Source organism: Heterocephalus glaber, unplaced genomic scaffold, assembly GCF_053883595.1.
Source record: "Heterocephalus glaber isolate CG9 unplaced genomic scaffold, H.glaber_assembly_v1.0 deba00000071, whole genome shotgun sequence".
Lineage (NCBI taxonomy): Eukaryota > Metazoa > Chordata > Mammalia > Rodentia > Bathyergidae > Heterocephalus > Heterocephalus glaber.
This window is the reverse complement of record NW_028258137.1, coordinates 5,368,077-5,384,587: the sequence shown is the minus strand read 5'-3', so window position 1 is coordinate 5,384,587 and position 16,511 is coordinate 5,368,077. Positions and strand designations below refer to the sequence as shown.

General features: G+C 42.1%; 1 protein-coding gene across 3 annotated transcripts in view; it reads left to right on the top strand.

Annotated features, from left to right (window-relative positions):
* Hsd17b2 (hydroxysteroid 17-beta dehydrogenase 2) overlaps window positions 1-16,511 on the top strand; it is a 73,895-nt gene that overhangs the window by 4,810 nt on the left and 52,574 nt on the right. Inside the window, exon 1 of one of the 3 annotated variants that reach the window (XM_087203583.1) lies at window positions 1,390-1,486. The exons of the other annotated variants lie outside the window; for them this stretch is intronic. Within the exon in view, the coding sequence (XP_087059709.1) occupies window positions 1,462-1,486 (25 nt within the window). The 5' untranslated portion in view covers window positions 1,390-1,461. Of the gene's footprint in view, window positions 1-1,389; window positions 1,487-16,511 lie in introns of those variants that run through there. 3 annotated transcript variants of the gene reach the window in all.

The window sequence follows — 16,511 nt, the reverse complement described above, 5'->3', positions numbered from 1 at the left end:
GAGTACATGAGGCTTGGGCTGCAGGCACTGCGGGCTTCAGGGTCTCACGTGCAGTGGCCTAGCTCGTTGGGGAAGCCCTTAGGCAAAACGAGACAGATGCTGGCTCCCAGGAGTGAAAGTGTGCCATGGATTAATGCATACTAAAGGGCCAAGGGATCCCAGGAATCTTCTGTCAAGTGTCTGTTACCAGCTGGATGGTCTTTGGCCAAATAGATGGAGAGAAGGAAGGTTCATTTATTCATTCAATATTTATATTGAATATTTGAGAATGCAGTATGTGCCATTTATTTTCCAGAAGCAGTGGTGGGAGAAAATTTAAAATGCCATGGAATTATTGTCAGATGACAGCATCAAAATTCTTACTTTTCCCTGACCTTGAACCCACTTTCACTGGGATTCCCTCCTGCTCATCTGAGGCTGTTGTGTATTGTTCTCAGCTCCTCTCTGAGTTTGGCAGGAGATACACAGGCAACTTTGCTTCTCTACTCTTGGCTTCCCATCTTGGCTGGTCCAGTCATTGCTAGCACCTCCAGTGTTAACTACAGATTCGCCATCTACTGTGAAGCTGGGGGTTTCATGGTGCAGTGGGCGAGACATAGGCACACCTAACTTGTGGCTGTGGGATGGGACACAGAAGCACCTCCAGGGGACTTCCCAGAGTGCTGTGAAGCCTAGGGTAGGGGAAGTCTTGTGTGAGGGACTGGAGAAGGCCTCCTTAAGGATCAAAAGGAAGTTTTCTAGAGGGAAAATGGGAAAATATCCCAGGCTGATTTGTAACTACAATGCATAGAGCTAGTACTCAAGAAAGCATTTTGCTTTACACAATTTTAAAATTTAAAACAGGATACAATAGAAGATGGGTCCAAGAGGGGAAATTTTTAAGTGAAGGCCTTTATGTTCTAAATACAGAGTCCAAAGTGGGGTGGTGGTGACTCCTTCTGGGAATTATTAAATAGTCTAAGCTTCTAAAAGTTGAACACCATTGACATCATCTTGGATTTGGGCTTCTTCAGATTCAACATTGGATTCCAAAAAGGATATATATTGACTAAGAGACTAAGAGAAATGACATCTCCATGCTCAGAGCTTCACATATGTTTTATATTTGATTCCCACAATCCTAATGGTTTACATTTTGTGAACCAGGAAACTATGTGTTCAAAGTCTCTGACCTACCCAGTTAGTGGAGAATGGATTAAATCCAAACCAGATCTACTTGCCACCAAAAACCATTTTATTAACCACCAACATTAGCAGTGTTGTAGCCATAGTTAGTTTTAGACCACAAAGGTTGCTAGGACATAAAACATATCCATTCAATCAGCAAGTAAATAACTGAACATTCATGATGTGCATACAACGGCTTGATACAGAACTTGACCTGTGATTGGATTCAGGAGATGCTTGGAAGGCATGATGAAGTGAGGCTGCTGTGGACAAACATAGGGATCCTTGAAGAGGATGAGGACTTGCAAGGTGCCAAATGGTAAGTTTGGCTTCAGAACTGGGTTTGAGTGCACTGAATCGTGGTTCAAGTGGAATGGCATTGAAAAGGGAACCAGAGAAGTAGTTGTTTGTGTTTGGAGATAGAAACCAGAGGAGCAAGCTGCAACGCAGGAGGGGAAGGGGAACAAGAAGGAATTTAGATGTGTCATGTGAGCCAACTACTCACAATAAATGTAATCATTATGTATCGCAAATATGTGCTAATAAAAAAAAGGGCTAATTGGGCCCATAATGGGAGTTGATACTATCTTCAGGAAGTCTACCGTCCACTCTATCCTATTATTATTATTATTGCTTTGGCAATGTTGGGTACTTGAACTCAGAGACTTGCACATGCTAGGCAAGTGCTCTACCATTAAGTGATATCCACACCCTATCCTATTTTTGTATGGATCTCTCTCTCTCTCTCTCTCTCTCTCTCTGTCATTATACAGTGCTGATGATCAAACCAAGAGTCTCATGCATGATTCTAGGCATGTGCTCTACCACTGAGCTACACTCCCATCCCTACTCTTTATCATGCAGTTTATGTTTTACATTAACCCTCTATGGGGAAACATGAAAAGAATTTTAAACTCAGATAATTTTGTAAAAGTCTGAATGGTGTTTTAGTAGGCAGAGCAGATGAAGGTTTTGATTGGGGGGATATTCTCATGGAATGAGAATCTGCCTAACTATACTGGAGGCTTTCTGAAGGCAGGAGCCAAATATGTCCTATGGCCATGTTCCCCTTTTCAGTCTTAGAGCACACTACATCCAATACAATGAGAAGGACTGAGTGAATCACACTGGTGAAATGTCCTCCCCTTTTGGGGGTTACTGGATGAACACAATAGTCTTGTCTCAATTTGTCCACTTATCTCTCCTGACTTTTTTTGCTGGGGTCACCTGTATGGAAAGGGCAGTGTGACATGGCTGAGCCCTGGGAGGTCCCATTGTTCTGCAGTGACTTAATTGTTGACTTGCTCCAGAAAAGGCTTTGTGTTGACTTAGTTGGCATGAGCTGAACATCCTCTGTCGCCCACTGGGCTGCTGAAGCTACCCTCCAAGGTCACAAGTGCCTTCCTAATTACCAGAGCTTGACTTCTACCCCAGTGCTACCTGCCATATTTTCCTTTTCAGCGTGGCCTCTTTTGCCTTCCAGAGTGTTGTATGTCTCTGCTTCTCCTCTCTTATCTTTCTCTTGTCTCTTCCAGGTTCTTCCAACTCTTTCTAAGGAAATCATGGCTCTGTCCTTTGTCCTCTTCTTTTGCTACCTCCTCTACCATATAGCCATCTCACCTGGCTTTCTCTACCGTGCGAAGGCTGGCAAAGCTGGGGTTTTGTATACTTGATATTCTTAACAATTCCTATCCCTTTTCCAGGATTTTAACCTCTTTTATCCTACTTCTTTTCCTTTTCTTAACTTCTCTGGTTTCCACCTTTCCCTCAATTCTGTCTGTCATACTACTCCAGCTTCTGTTTCTTCATGTTGGCCACTTGCTATAAGTCTTCCTGCATTTCACTGCATGTGTGTGCCTGTGTGTATATGTGCAGGGTGCTGGAGATTGAGCTTAGGGCTGTGCATGTGATAAGTCTATGTTCTACCACTCAGCTGTGTCTCAGCCTGACTTCACTTTTTGGTGATTTCTTCCTATCTGCATCTTCCTCTGTCCATCCTCTTTAGTGCTGGCACTCCCCATACCTTGCATTCTCCTGTTGGCTCTATTTACACTTCTTGAACTCTCCTGAAGGAATCTCATTTGCATGTCTGACTTCTGGTGCCATCTGTGTTCTGATGATGCTCAAATTTGTCTTGCCCAGCCTGCACTCTGGACATACACCCATAGCTTCCTAAAAGGTAACACCTGAAGGTCCCAAGGTTTATGTACCACAAGCAACACCCAAACATTTCCTGAATGCTGCCATGGTCAGCAGTCTCTACTCATTGGATGGCTTTACTCCCACTCCCCACCTGCCCAAATCAGAAGATTCACAGTTGCCTCTGAGGTCTCTCATCTGTTTGCCCACATCGGACCTTGAGCATCCTCCTTGACTCTTCCTTCTCTCCTTGCCTCATCCAACCAGCTGTTTATTCATAACTCAGTGACCTGCCATCATGTCCTGAGCCTTCCTGCTGTCCTCCCCACCTCTCCAGGCTTCACCAATTCCTATCTGGACTGTTGTCACAGATCTTTCTTCCTGCTCCTTATTTCTCCATCTTCATCCTCTAAACACAATCACATTCACAAAATATAATGTTGATCACTCCACATTCCCCTATTTAAAAATCCTTCTACTGTCCCCCAGCCCCTACAGACTCTGAATTTCTTGTGTGCAGAGGTACTTCCCAATGCAGTTCAATTCATATGTATTTCTTCTATGCTCCCAAATTCCCAGGAAAGTTCTGGATGCCCATTAGCTATTCACAAGTCTGAACACTGTGCTGACAACTCTTACTCTCTTTAAGACAGACAAAGAGTTATGGAGGAGGTCACCTGCGTACGGTCTGAGAGCAGTTTCTGCTACAAACAAGTCCTTATCTCAAAAAAAAAAAAAAAAAAAGGAGAAAAAAGAAAAAGAGCATCCTTGTTTTCCTGTTATCCCACAGATTTCAGAATCCCTTTTTTATGGTCCTACACATGAACTTGTCCCAGGTAGTGCTCCTCCCAATTTTAGTGTTCAATGCTGGGTTCTTGGAGTGAGGAATCAGACTAGACTGTGGGGTGTTGATATATCCATGCTAGGACATGGAGTAACTGGAGATTTCCAAACAAGATCGGTAAGACTGGCTGCATGGCTAGATGGTTCCGATGGTTCCATTGTGCTGAACCAAGACACACAATGTGTAATTGCAGTGTTAGATCATTCACTAGCTCTGGGCTCTTGAGTAATCTGCTTCACCTCTCTGAAGTTAATGGAAATCATGATCGCTAGCTACCCTTTCTAAAGTTTAAGCAAGATTCTGAATATATTTTCCTGCCTGATACATAGTAGATGATTCATGAAATAATAATGAATTTAACCTTTCCCTTATCTTCCCCAGTCCAGTCATCTCCTTGACAAAAAACAAGAGTTAAAGAACAAGAAGAGCTTGTAGTCCCACCCTTTGTGTCATTCATTAATGTTGCCACCTTGTTGACCTCCGGTGTTGTTACCTTGCTCCTTTGTTGCCTTGCATTCTGACCACTCCTTGGGTGGCAAGCCATCTTTTTGATGTTAACTTGTTTCTCCAGGCCTCAGTGGAATCTGAGTTTTTCTTTACACATGCTTTTCATCAGTGTGGATAGGGCTTTGCCAATGTGCTGTGTGCTCTTAGCTCTGTACGTCTCCCTTTGGTCCTTGCCCTCTTACACCCTATTGTTCTCTGAGAGCTTCCTATGTGACCACTGCAGCCTCTTAAGTTTCTTCCCCTGATTCTTTTCAGTCCTGATCCTTTACTCTGAGTTGTCCTTTCAGTTCTTCTCCTACAGAGAGAGTCTTTGGTGGGGGGCGGGGCACAGATTATGGAAACCTTTGCTCTAGGCTAAATATTAAACTATTTCCTTTCCGCTTGAACCCCCACCTCTCTATGGGAGTGGATATTCCCTACTAGGCGGGGGTAAGGGGTGCTGATTGGGAGCAAGACATGCAGGTGATTTGAGCTGAGGCTGCAGCTCACAGTTCAAGTTTTCAATGACAGTTCACTGATTGCCTACTGTGTGTTCTTGACATCCAGTAAGACGCACAGATCCCTGCTCTCATGAAGTATAATTCTAGTGGAGGAAGACCTAACACAGACCAGTGAACAGATGAGATGATCTTAGTGCTGCAAGGCCTGATAGCAAGGACAATGGAGTCACCCAAGTTTTCCTGTGTATCAGATACAGTGATTTAGCATTTTCCACGCCTACTTTCATGTTGTTCTCACAAATGGCTTAGGAGATAATTTTTAAAATGGTATGAAAACTTTACATATATGTAAAGAACAGCAAATGGACACAATATACCCAATACCCATATTTTAAAATGATTATGATCAAGAGTGATGAAGTCTGTTATTAGCTCCACTCTAAGACGAAGAAATTCAGGTTTTTCATAGTTTACCTAGCTAACGTCACATAGCACATAGCATATGTGGCTGTGCTAGAATTCACGTGCAGCCACTCCATCTCTCTTTTAGATTACGGAAACACAACAAACAGTGCAGCCAGGAAGGTGGCAAGCGTTCACCCGAGGGAAAGGGCCAATGACTGCTGTGGGTCTCAGACCTGGAAAGCTGGCGCAGGTATCTTTGACCTCTATTTAGGTGTCCTATGGCCTAGCTGGCTTTCAACAGGGGAAGGAGAGCTGTGTCCCAAATCAAGACTCACTTAAAGCACCCAGAGTACTGGAGACGACACAGCCCTACCTCCCCCAAGTTTCCCTCCATCAGCAGGGCCAGCACGCCAGTAGTAAGATGCCAGAGTGTCCTGTGTGAGGGGCCTTCTCACTACTCGTGAGCCAATCACTGTTTTCCAATATTGCCAGCTGTGCCCTGGGATTCTTACTGGATATCTCTAGATTATTACTTCAGAACCTACCTGGTGTGCTGTTGTGGCAAAGTTTTGGAAAGACCTGAAGAAGGTAACTCTTGCATAGGAGGGTTTAAAAAGTAATTCTGGTTAGTAGTGTGGAAAGAGGACTGATAATCACCAATATTTTTGGGCCTTCTGTGCCAGTTGGTTTACAGTAGCAAATGGCATGCGTTCATTCTATCTAATGACTTTAAAATGTGGTGTGGGAGAGAGACAGGAAGCCTGGGTATTACAAGGCAGGTGAGAGTTCGTCGAGGTAGCAGAAGTGAGAGGAGGTGAGGCCACTGGGAGGCTGGGCAGAGGCCATGCACTGGGAGAGCAAGCAGTCCACTGGATGACCTTGAGGCAGAAGAGTCATGGGAGCTGGTGGCTCACTAGGTCTAGGTGGAGAAGAGGCGAGAGCCACTGTGTGTGGAGTTTCCTTTCCTAGACCTCATCAGTGTCCCTTTTTGAGTTAGTGTTCTTCTTTCAACTGTCTGGCCTCTAGATAGACTGTAGCTTCATGAGAAGAGGCCACGTGTCCTCACTGTAGACACTGCCTCTATACAGGCTTGTGAAATGAACGCATCAAGGTAAGAACAGAGATGGTCATAGTGGTAAAGGGCTTGCATAACATGTGCAAGGCCCTGGGTTCAATCCCTAGCACACACAGGCAAAAAATGTAGAGAATGATTTTTTTCTTTGTACTATTGAGAGAAACAGTATATCATAAAAAACCAGGGGGAGAAGGGACTGACTGAGAAGACAATGCCTTTGGTTGGAGATGTAAATTTAACAGCTCAGTGTTGTATTCAGATGGAGATGTCCAGATGAAAATGGAGAAGTGAGGCTGAAATTCGAGAATGAGCCCAAGACTGGAGACAAAGGTAAACTGGTCTTCCACATAGGTAGGACAAATAAAGCTCTGGAAGCTAAAAAGAAAAAAACCTGAGCAGAGTGTAGACAGAGATTAGGACAAGAAACTTGTCAGCCACTGACAACAGGATAGGGTGGAAGGTGAGGTAATAATGTAAGGAAAAGTTCCAAGGAGGATAACTGTAGACAGTATCTGGTTTGGAGGAGAGAATGTTCAGGATGAGAGGATGCCTCTGGATTTCATGCCTTGGGGTACTGAGTAAAGAGAATTATTTTAACCTAGTGAGTAGGTGATGTTAGTGGGCAATGCTGAAATTCTGAGGACTCTGGTGGAAAAGGGAAGTAGTAAAATGGGAAATTATCTATAGGACACAATAAGATCAAAAGAAGAAATTTTGGGGAGGGAAGAAATTTGGTGGGTAATTTGGAAACCCCCAAAGAAGGACTCAATTGAAGACACTGCCAGTGAAAAAAAGACTGTGATAATTGATGAAGTAGAAGATAAAGGAAAAGTGGAAGGCAGGCATGATTTAGCTGTTATCCTACTTGTTTTGTAGTGCAGATCTATTGGGAAAAAGGTAATTTACTTATAGAAAGAATCTTCAGTCATCTGCAGTGCCAGTTGTGGATATAGGGTAGCTATGAGGATAACATGAAATTGAGAAAGTCAAATGTTGAGTACTGTACCTGGCTGCATAGAACATGATCAGTGACTGTTGCTTCTGTGGGAATCAGATGAGATGAAAGATGATAAGGTAACCAGAGATGAATCATTATGGAAATAATACAGCTATGTTCTGGGCTGGAACACATAGTCTCAGGTTGAACTCTTATTTCTCTGTTCCTGCCATGTTCTGTTAGATATTTCTTGTTCATACCCTGTCCACTACCTTTATCAACATTCTTTGTGAGTAAGTATTGTTTACTGTCCTCCTCTCCCTTGAGCACTGGTTCTTGAGTGAGGGCAGTTTGGCTCCTCAAGAGGCCATTTGGCAATGTCTGGAGATAATACTAGTTGTCACAACTTGGAGGGATGCCATGGTGTATGGAGTAGAGGCCAAGATGCTACCTAGGTATCCTACAATGCCTGGGTCAGCCCCCACCCAAAGAACTGCCTGACTTCAATAGTCAGTAGCTTTGAAGTTGCAGCACTTTGACTTACAGTATGAGCTCCCTAGACCAGGGATCTGGTGGATCGCGATATTCCTAAGTGCCAAGAACAAAGCAAACCACATGACGAGTGGCTGGTACTAATAAAAGGAAATGGAGATTGAACTGGACTTTAAAAAGATAGGCCAGGTTCAAATATATCTTCTTTTGCTGCAAGTACCTAGTAGCAGAGGGTGCTGGGAGCTGTTTGGAAAGAAAATTCACAGCGGAGAATGCAAATATTCTGTCCCTCAAAGGGTAGGAGAGAGGAAACATCCCCAGGGCTTCACCAGGGAGACTGACAGTGCTATAAACTAGTCTCAGAACAAAGGTCTGGAACTGCTGATAAGGCAAGAACACTCGAGACTGTGAGCAGTTCACTGACAGATAGAAGTCAGTCAAACACTGAAGTAGCAGAGACAGAATTTTAAATAGACCTGAATGTATAGAGAGAGTTTCTTTGGAAATGATCAAAGGTGAGCCCCCTTAGCCTGAGGTGGGGCTGCTGTGAGTACACAGAATTTCTCCACCCAGGGACAGCTCCTCAAGACTGAGGATGTGATGCTTCAGCGCCCACTCCCAGTGCTCAGGGCTACCTGATCTCAGGTGTGTGCCTGGGCCTTGGTGCTTCTTTGGAAAGCCCCATAGCAGGTGAAGCTAACGTGAAATCCACATTGAGAATAAACTATAGCTTGAAACATTACAGTATGAAAAATTCCTCTTGCGTTAGCATATGAACCCAATTCCTTTGGGTATCTCAGACTTTACAGGTCTGAGGTTGAGCACTTGATCTGAGACCCTCTCCTACCTGGCTCTTGCTTAGGGTCACCATGGCCTTGTGGGCCATCCTGCCCACCACTCCATCAAGAATCCCAAGAGTGGCTGGGATCTTCAATTCTTTATTCCCAGTGCTGTGACTTCCTTTCAGAGAGCATCTAGACATATCTTCTGCTTTCCTCCTCCACCACTTTTGTTCAGTTAAATCTGCCCCGTAGCCAGTGTGTCCCTTTGCGGCTTAAGAAATTCAGTGGCTTGCCACTGTAGAGAATAAAAAACCCCCAATCTCTGCCCAAGACCAGAGAGCTGTTTGCAATCTGGACCCTTTCATACCACACTCCCTTCTCTTTATCCTTAGCTTGGAGCACCAGCTTTAAAAGCATGGCATGTGTTGTCCCTTTCTTTTTTTCTTTTTTCTTCTGTTTGTTTGTTTTTAAATTTTTATTTTATTGGTACCTTTTAGGTCTACAGTATAATGACACTCATCATTGGAAATTTGCACTTTTACATAATCTCTCTTGGTTCTTATATTTTTCCCCCTTCTCCTGCCCTCCCTTCAACCCCTCCATCCCTCCCTATCTGCAAAGACTTTGTTTCCATTTTTTCATTTTCTCATATTAATTCCATTCCCTTCTATCCTTTCCCCTAGCCCTCCCACTTCCCCTTCCCCTTTGTCCCTTTTCTTCCTATTTCAGATTATCTATTATACCTTTTAGTCCTTATTTACACTTTCAGTTTCTTACACTACAGAAATCATTCGTTATTTATATACCTGTGTCCTATTTATTTCACTTAAGAGTATCGCCTCAATGTGCATCCATTTAGCTATAAATGTCTCTAATTTCTCATTCTTTATGGCTGAGTTGTACTCCATTTTATAAAAAAACGCTACATTTTCTTTATCCAGTTGCCATTTGATGGGAAATTGGGCTGTTTTCAAGTTTTAGCTATTACAAATCGTGTTGCTATGAACATAGGTGCACATATATCGCTGTGGTATGATTCTTTTAATTCTTTGGGGAAGATCCCCAGCAGGGGAATAGCTGGGTCAAATAGGACTTCCAGTCCTAGTTCTTTGAGGCATCTCCATACTGATTTCCACAGTGGTTGCACCAGTCTACACTCCCACCAGCAGTGGAGCAGGGTTCCTCTTTCCTCATAGCCCAGCCAGCATTTGTTATTGGTTGATTTCTTCATAGCAGGCATTCTTTCTGGAGTGAGGTGGAATCTCAATGTTGTTTTCATTTGCATCTCTCAAATGACCACTGGTGTTGAACATTTTTTCATATGTTTACTTGTCATTTGTACTTCTTTGTCTGAGAAATGTCTGTTCATTTCAGATGCCCATTTTTGGATTGGGCCTTTAAATCTGGGAGGTCTGATTTTTTAAAGTTCTTTATAGATTGTAGATAGTAGACCTTTGTCTGAGGAATAGCAGGTGAAAATTTTTTCCCACATTGTGGGTTGTCTCTTCACACTGCTAGTGGTTTCTCTTGCTGTGAAGAAGCTTTTTAATAAGAAGAGATCCCACTTGTTGATTGTTTGTACTAGTTCACAGGCAACTGGGGTTTTGTTCATAAAATCTTTTCCTACACCAATGTCTTCAAGAGTTCTACCTAACCTCTGTTCCAGCTGATTCAGTGTTTCTATTTTAATATTTAGATTTTTAATCCATTTCAATTTTAGTTTAGTGCATGGTGAGAGATGTAGGCTTAGTTGTAATCTTTGGAAAGTTGAAATCCAATTTTTGCAGCATTATTTATTAAAGAGGCTATCTTTCCTCCAGTGAGGGTGTTTGGCTCCTTTGTTGAAGATGAGGTGGCTGAGTGTGTCTGGAGTTGTTTCTGCATCTTTTAATCTGTTCCACTGGTCCTCAGGTCTGTTTCTTTGCTAGTACCATGGTGTTTTTATCACAGTAGCTTTGTAGTATAGTTTCAACTTGGGGGATGTGATATCCCCTGCCATGTCTCTGTTGCCTAGAATTGCTTTTGCTATTCTAGGTCTCTTCTTGTTCCAAATGAATTTTTGGATGCTTTTCTCAAGGTCTGTGAAGTATGCTGCTGGGATTTTAGTTGGGATTGCCTTGAATCTGTATCACAATTTTGGAAGTATGGCCATTTTCACTATGTTTATCCTACCTACCCAGAAGCAGGGAATGTCTTTCCATTTTCTCATATCATCTTCAATTTCTCTTTTCAGACTGCTATAGTTTTCAGAGAAGAGGTCTCTGATTTCTTTTGTTAGGTTGATTCTTAGGTATTTCAGTTTTTTGGATGCTATTATGAAAGGAATTGTTTGCCCTATTTCTCTCAGTTAGTCTGTTGTTTGTGTAGAGGACAGCTATTGATTTTTGTGTGTTGACCTTGTAACTAGCTACTTGACTGAATTTGGTTATTAAGTCTAGAAGACTTTTGGTGGAGTTCTTGGGGTCTTCTATATAGAGTATCATGTCATCTGCAAATAATGACAATTTGACTTCTTCATTTCCTATCTTTATTCCTTTTATTTCTTTCTCTTGTCTAATTGCCGTGGCTAATGTTTCCAGAAGTATACTGAACAAAAGTGGTGATAGCGGACATCCTTGTCTTGTTCCTGATTTTAGTGTGAAGGATTTGTTTTTGACCATTTAGTATGATATTGGCTGTTGGTTTTTCATAGATGGCTTTTATCAGATTGAGGTAGAGACCATCTATTCCAATTTTTTGTAGGGTTTTTATCATAAATGCATGTTGGATTTTGTCAAATGCTTTTTCTGCATCTATGGAGATAATCATATGGTTTTTGTCCTTGGCTCTATTGATATAGTGTATTACATTGATTGATTTGCATATATTGAACCATCCTTGCATCCCTGGGATGAATCCCACTTGATCAGAGTGTATGATCTTCTTGATAATCTGCATTCTATTTGCCAGTATCTTATTAAGGATTTTTGCATCTATGTTCATTAGTGAGATTGGTCTATAGTTCTCTTTTTTGGTTGGATCTTTCTGTGCTTTGGGGATCAAGGTGATGCTTGCTTCCAAGAATGAAATCAAAAGTATTGCTTCCCTTTCAATTTCATTGAAGAGTTTAAACAATAGTGGCAGTAGTTTCTCTCTAAATGTCTTGTAGAATTCAGCAGTGAAACCATCAGGACCTGGGCTTTTCTTAGTTGGTAAGCTTTTAATTACATTTTCAATTTCATTGATTGATATTGGGTTGTTCAGAAGTTTTAGGTCTTCTTTGTTCAACTTTGGTAATTCCTATGTATCTAGGAATCTGGCCATTCATTCTGTGTTTTCCATCTTATTGGTGTATAGTTTCTGGAAGTAGGTATTGATGATCCTCCGGGTTTCTGCTGGGTCCATTGTAATTTCATCCTTTTCATTCCTAATTGCATGGATTTGGGCCTTTTCTTTCCTTTTTCTGATAGGGTTGGCTAAGGGTTTGTCAATTTTGTTTACTGTTTCAAAGAATCAACTCTTGGCTTCATTGATTTCTTTTTTTGTATTGTTTTCTCAGTCTCCATTGCATTGATTTCTGCTCTGATCTCTATAATTTCCTCCCTTGTATGAGCTTTGGGTTTGTCCTGCTCTTCTTTTTCTACAAGCTTGCGGTTCAGCATGAGGTTGTTTAATTGGGCTTGCTCTGTTTTCCTAATATAAGTATTCACTGCTATGAACTTCCCTTGTAAGACTGCTTTCATTGTGTCTCATGGATACTGATATGTTGTATTGCCATTGTCATTTAATTGAAGGAACTGTCTGATTTCTTCTTTAATTTCCTCTGTGACCCATTGGTCATTCAGAAGTGTGTTGTTCAATTTCCATTGTTTATAAAATTTTTGCAGTTTCTTTTGCTATTGTTTTCAATTTCATCGCACTATGGTCTGATCATATACAGGGGATAACTTCAATTCCTTTGCATTTACTTAAACATGTTCTATGAGTGAGTATGTGGTCTATTGTGGAGAATGACCTGTGTGCAGCTGAAAAGAATGTGTATTCTGATTCTGTGGGGTGGAACACTCTATGAACATCTGTTAAATTCATTTGTTCAAGAGTTTGATTGAATTCTAGTATTTCATTGCTTGTTTTTTTGTCTAGTTGATCTATCTATTTGTGACAGTGGGGTATTGAGGTCCCCCCTAATATTGTATTAGTGCTTATATGATTTTTCATGTCCATTAGTATTTGTTTGATATAGTTGGGTGCACCAGTATTTGGTGCATAGATTTTTATGATTGTCATCTCTTCCCGTTGGATTGTTCCCTTTACAAGGATGTAGTGTCCTTCTTTTTCTCTCTTAATCAGTGTTGGTTTGAAATCCACTTGATCTGCAAAGAGGATAGATACTTGTGCTTTTTTTCAGGTTCCTGTCGCCTGCAGTATTGTTTTCCACCCTTTAACCTTCAGTCTGTGAGTTTCCTTTTGAATGAAGTGTGTTTCTTGTATGCAGCATATTGTTGGATCTTGCTTCTTGACCCATTCTGCCAGTCTATTTCTTTTGATTGGTGAATTGAGACCATTAACATCGATCATTATAACTGATAAGTATTGACTTATCATTGTCATGACTTTTTCGTTTTGTTGGATTCTCCCCCTTTGTATTTAATTTCTTGTTGCACCTGACAGATTCATTCTTCTGTGTTTCCTGGGGTTGTCATCCTTGCCTTTTCCTAGGATATTTTCTAAAATTTTTTAGAGTGCTGCTTTGGTATTCATGAAGTTCCTAAGATGCTCTTTGTCATGAAAGTATCTTATTTCTCCATCAATTTTGAAAGATAATTTTGCAAGGTACATCAGTCTGGGTTGAAGACTGTTTCCCTTTAGGGCTTGCAATACATCACTCCAAGCTCTTCTTGCCTTGAGGGTTTGCATTGAGAAGTCTGCTGTCATTCTAATGAGATTTCCTTTGCATGTGATTTGTTTCTTTTCTCTAACTGCTTGCAGAAGTTTGTTCTTCAGTTGGGTTTCTGGAATCTTAACAATTATATGTCTATGTGTGGATTTTTTTTGATCAAGGCTAGTTGGAGTCCCATATGCCTCACTTATTTGTATGTCAAGTTTTTTTCCCCTGCTTGGGAAGTTTTCTGCCATCACTTCTGTGAGGAGTTTTTTCATGTCCTTTGTACTCTCTCCTGTTTCTTTGTTGACTCCAGTTGGTCTTATATTATTGTTCTTTGCATTGTCTAGCAGCTACTGGATTGATTTCTCATGTTCCCTTACAATTTTAAAGCAATTTTTCTTTTCCTGATCACTAATAGGAATCTTATCTTATATATCTGAAATTTTGTCCTCACATTGGCTCATTCTCCTGTGGAGACTTTCAATGGAGTTTTTAATCTGGAAATTTTTTGCATCTGTTTTATGGATTCCATTTGTTTCCTATGTTGGCATTCCATCATGTTCCTCAGGTCTTCTCTAGATTTATTAATCATGTCTTGCACTATGGGCACAATCTCTGGTGTTATCTGAGAATTATTTGTTATTTCATTTTTTCCAGATCCTCTTTTGTTTCCAGTTGAAGGAGTCTGGGTGGTTGAGTATCAGAGTGTTCCATCTCATTTCCCTTTGGGGTTGCTATAGGTGATCTGGAAGTCTGGTTTTGAGGCTTGTTTATGTGTCTTCTCATTTTGATTGGGGGTGTGTGTGGGGTGTGGTGTTGGTGGGGTTCGGTGGGGTGTGTGTGTGCAGCTGGCACCCGTGTGGCCCACCTCCTGTGTGCTGAGAGTGGTGGTACAGTGGCCCAGAAGCCTCCACTGTTCTGGGAGCAGTGGTACAGTGGCCCAGAAGCCTCCTCTGCACTGGGAGTGGTGGTATGGCAGCCCAGAAGTCTCCTCTGCACTCTTTGTTGTCTCTTTCACCTGGAATTCTTCCCCCATTCTTTGTAGGACCAGCTGCTTCTTTGTCTTATGTTTTAGTCTAAATCCAGGTCTCTCAATGTTGGTGCTCCTGACAGTTTGGGCTTGAAAACTCTTCCCAGTTGGGGCTGTTCTTCATCGAAGGACTTTTAGCCTCTGCTCACTGGAGGCAAGAGCTCCCCACCACCTAGCTGGGTTGACTAAAGGCCTCTGGATAATAGCCAGTGTCCCCACATCCCTGCTCCTTGATACTTCCTGATGTAATTTACATGTGACCTCCTTGATCTCCAGGCTTTAAGCCTCCAGATGTTTATCTTATTTCCCTCCTCTATTTGTTGCTGTACTTTCATAGAACTTTGAATTTATATATCATTATCTATTAAGAATCTGTGCCCCACTCCAACCAGGCACCTTGACTATTATACTCAGTTCTGTGATACCAGCAAGAGCCATGGCTCCTGGCACAAAGTAGATACTCACAAGCACAGTGGACAAATGCATGTGTGTGTGAATGAGTGCTGCTGGGCACGCCTTTCTCCAGGGTGACAGTGGTGATCTAGTACAGAAGAAAGAGTGTGAGCTTCCGAATAACTGAGTTCCAGCCTCATTGCTCTGCTGCTCTGGGACAGCTTCATTAACACTTCAGAGCCTTAGCTGCTCATTAGTTATCAGTGCCCTTGAGAGTGTGACCATCTGTGTAGTCTTCCTAGCTTGCTCTCAGTAACCCTCCCCATGCCCTTGGCACCTGACACCAGACTCCATCAGCATTCACCACTGCCAAGGACAGGTTTTCCTGTCTCCTCAGGGCTCATCCAGCACCAAGCATAGGAAATGACCTTGATGCACTATGAGCATGAGTCAGGCTGTAGCCACCATTCAGTGACATAACTGTGGGCCAACTCCTGAGAAAGTTCTCCTGGGGGCTGGCCCCTGGGAAAATGACCCACCCAGGTCCTTCCTTGGTGGACTGTGGAACTGGGGAGAATGCACTCTTTGTGGCTTATATAGGCATTTTGGCTTCTTGGATCCTATTATCTCTCCTTTTGTTTCCTTTCTCTGCCCCAGCCTTTGCAAATAAAGAATATAATGAAGACATTGTCTGACTGTCTCTAGACCCAGGGAATTCAATGTAAGCAGTAATACTTAGCTTTTCTCTTTGACCAGAAGAAGGGCACCTTCATGCATCCAGATTGGTGCTTGTGAGGGGTTCTCAGGAGTAGAATTGTCAATGAGTTCCAGTTTACATGACTTTGCAGTCTTCTTCCTGTCAAAGAGGCAGCTCCTGAGGCATGTTTTCTCCTATCTTGATCCACCCCTGATCCTCTGGCAAAACTGGGACATGAATCAAGGCCTGTCCATCTCTATACGTATGCTCAAAATTAACACTCCAGTGGAAGCTCACCTTTTTCCTTTAGCTTGGGCAGAGTTGCCAGCTCAACACAAGATGACATGTAGTAGGGAAGGTTAGCTTCTGAATTCATCTCTGGGGATACTGCAAAAAAAATGCAGGTTAAACATCCCATATCCAAAATGCTTGGTTCCGCAGGTGTCTCAGGTTTTGTAATATTTGTGTTACATAAAGAAGTATCATGGGGGTAGGAACCAAGTCTAAATATGAAACTCATTTAATGTTTGGACATACCAGATACATATAACCTGAAGGTAATTTTATATGACTGTGGGTTGTGTGCCAGCTTTCTCACTGCAAGCTGTCACATGAAGGCAAGTGTGGGATTTTCCACTTGTAGCATCCTGTCAGTGCTCGAAAAGTTTCAGATTTTGGCACATTTTGGATTTCACATTTTCAGATTAGGGATGTTCAACCTATACCACAAACTGGATGG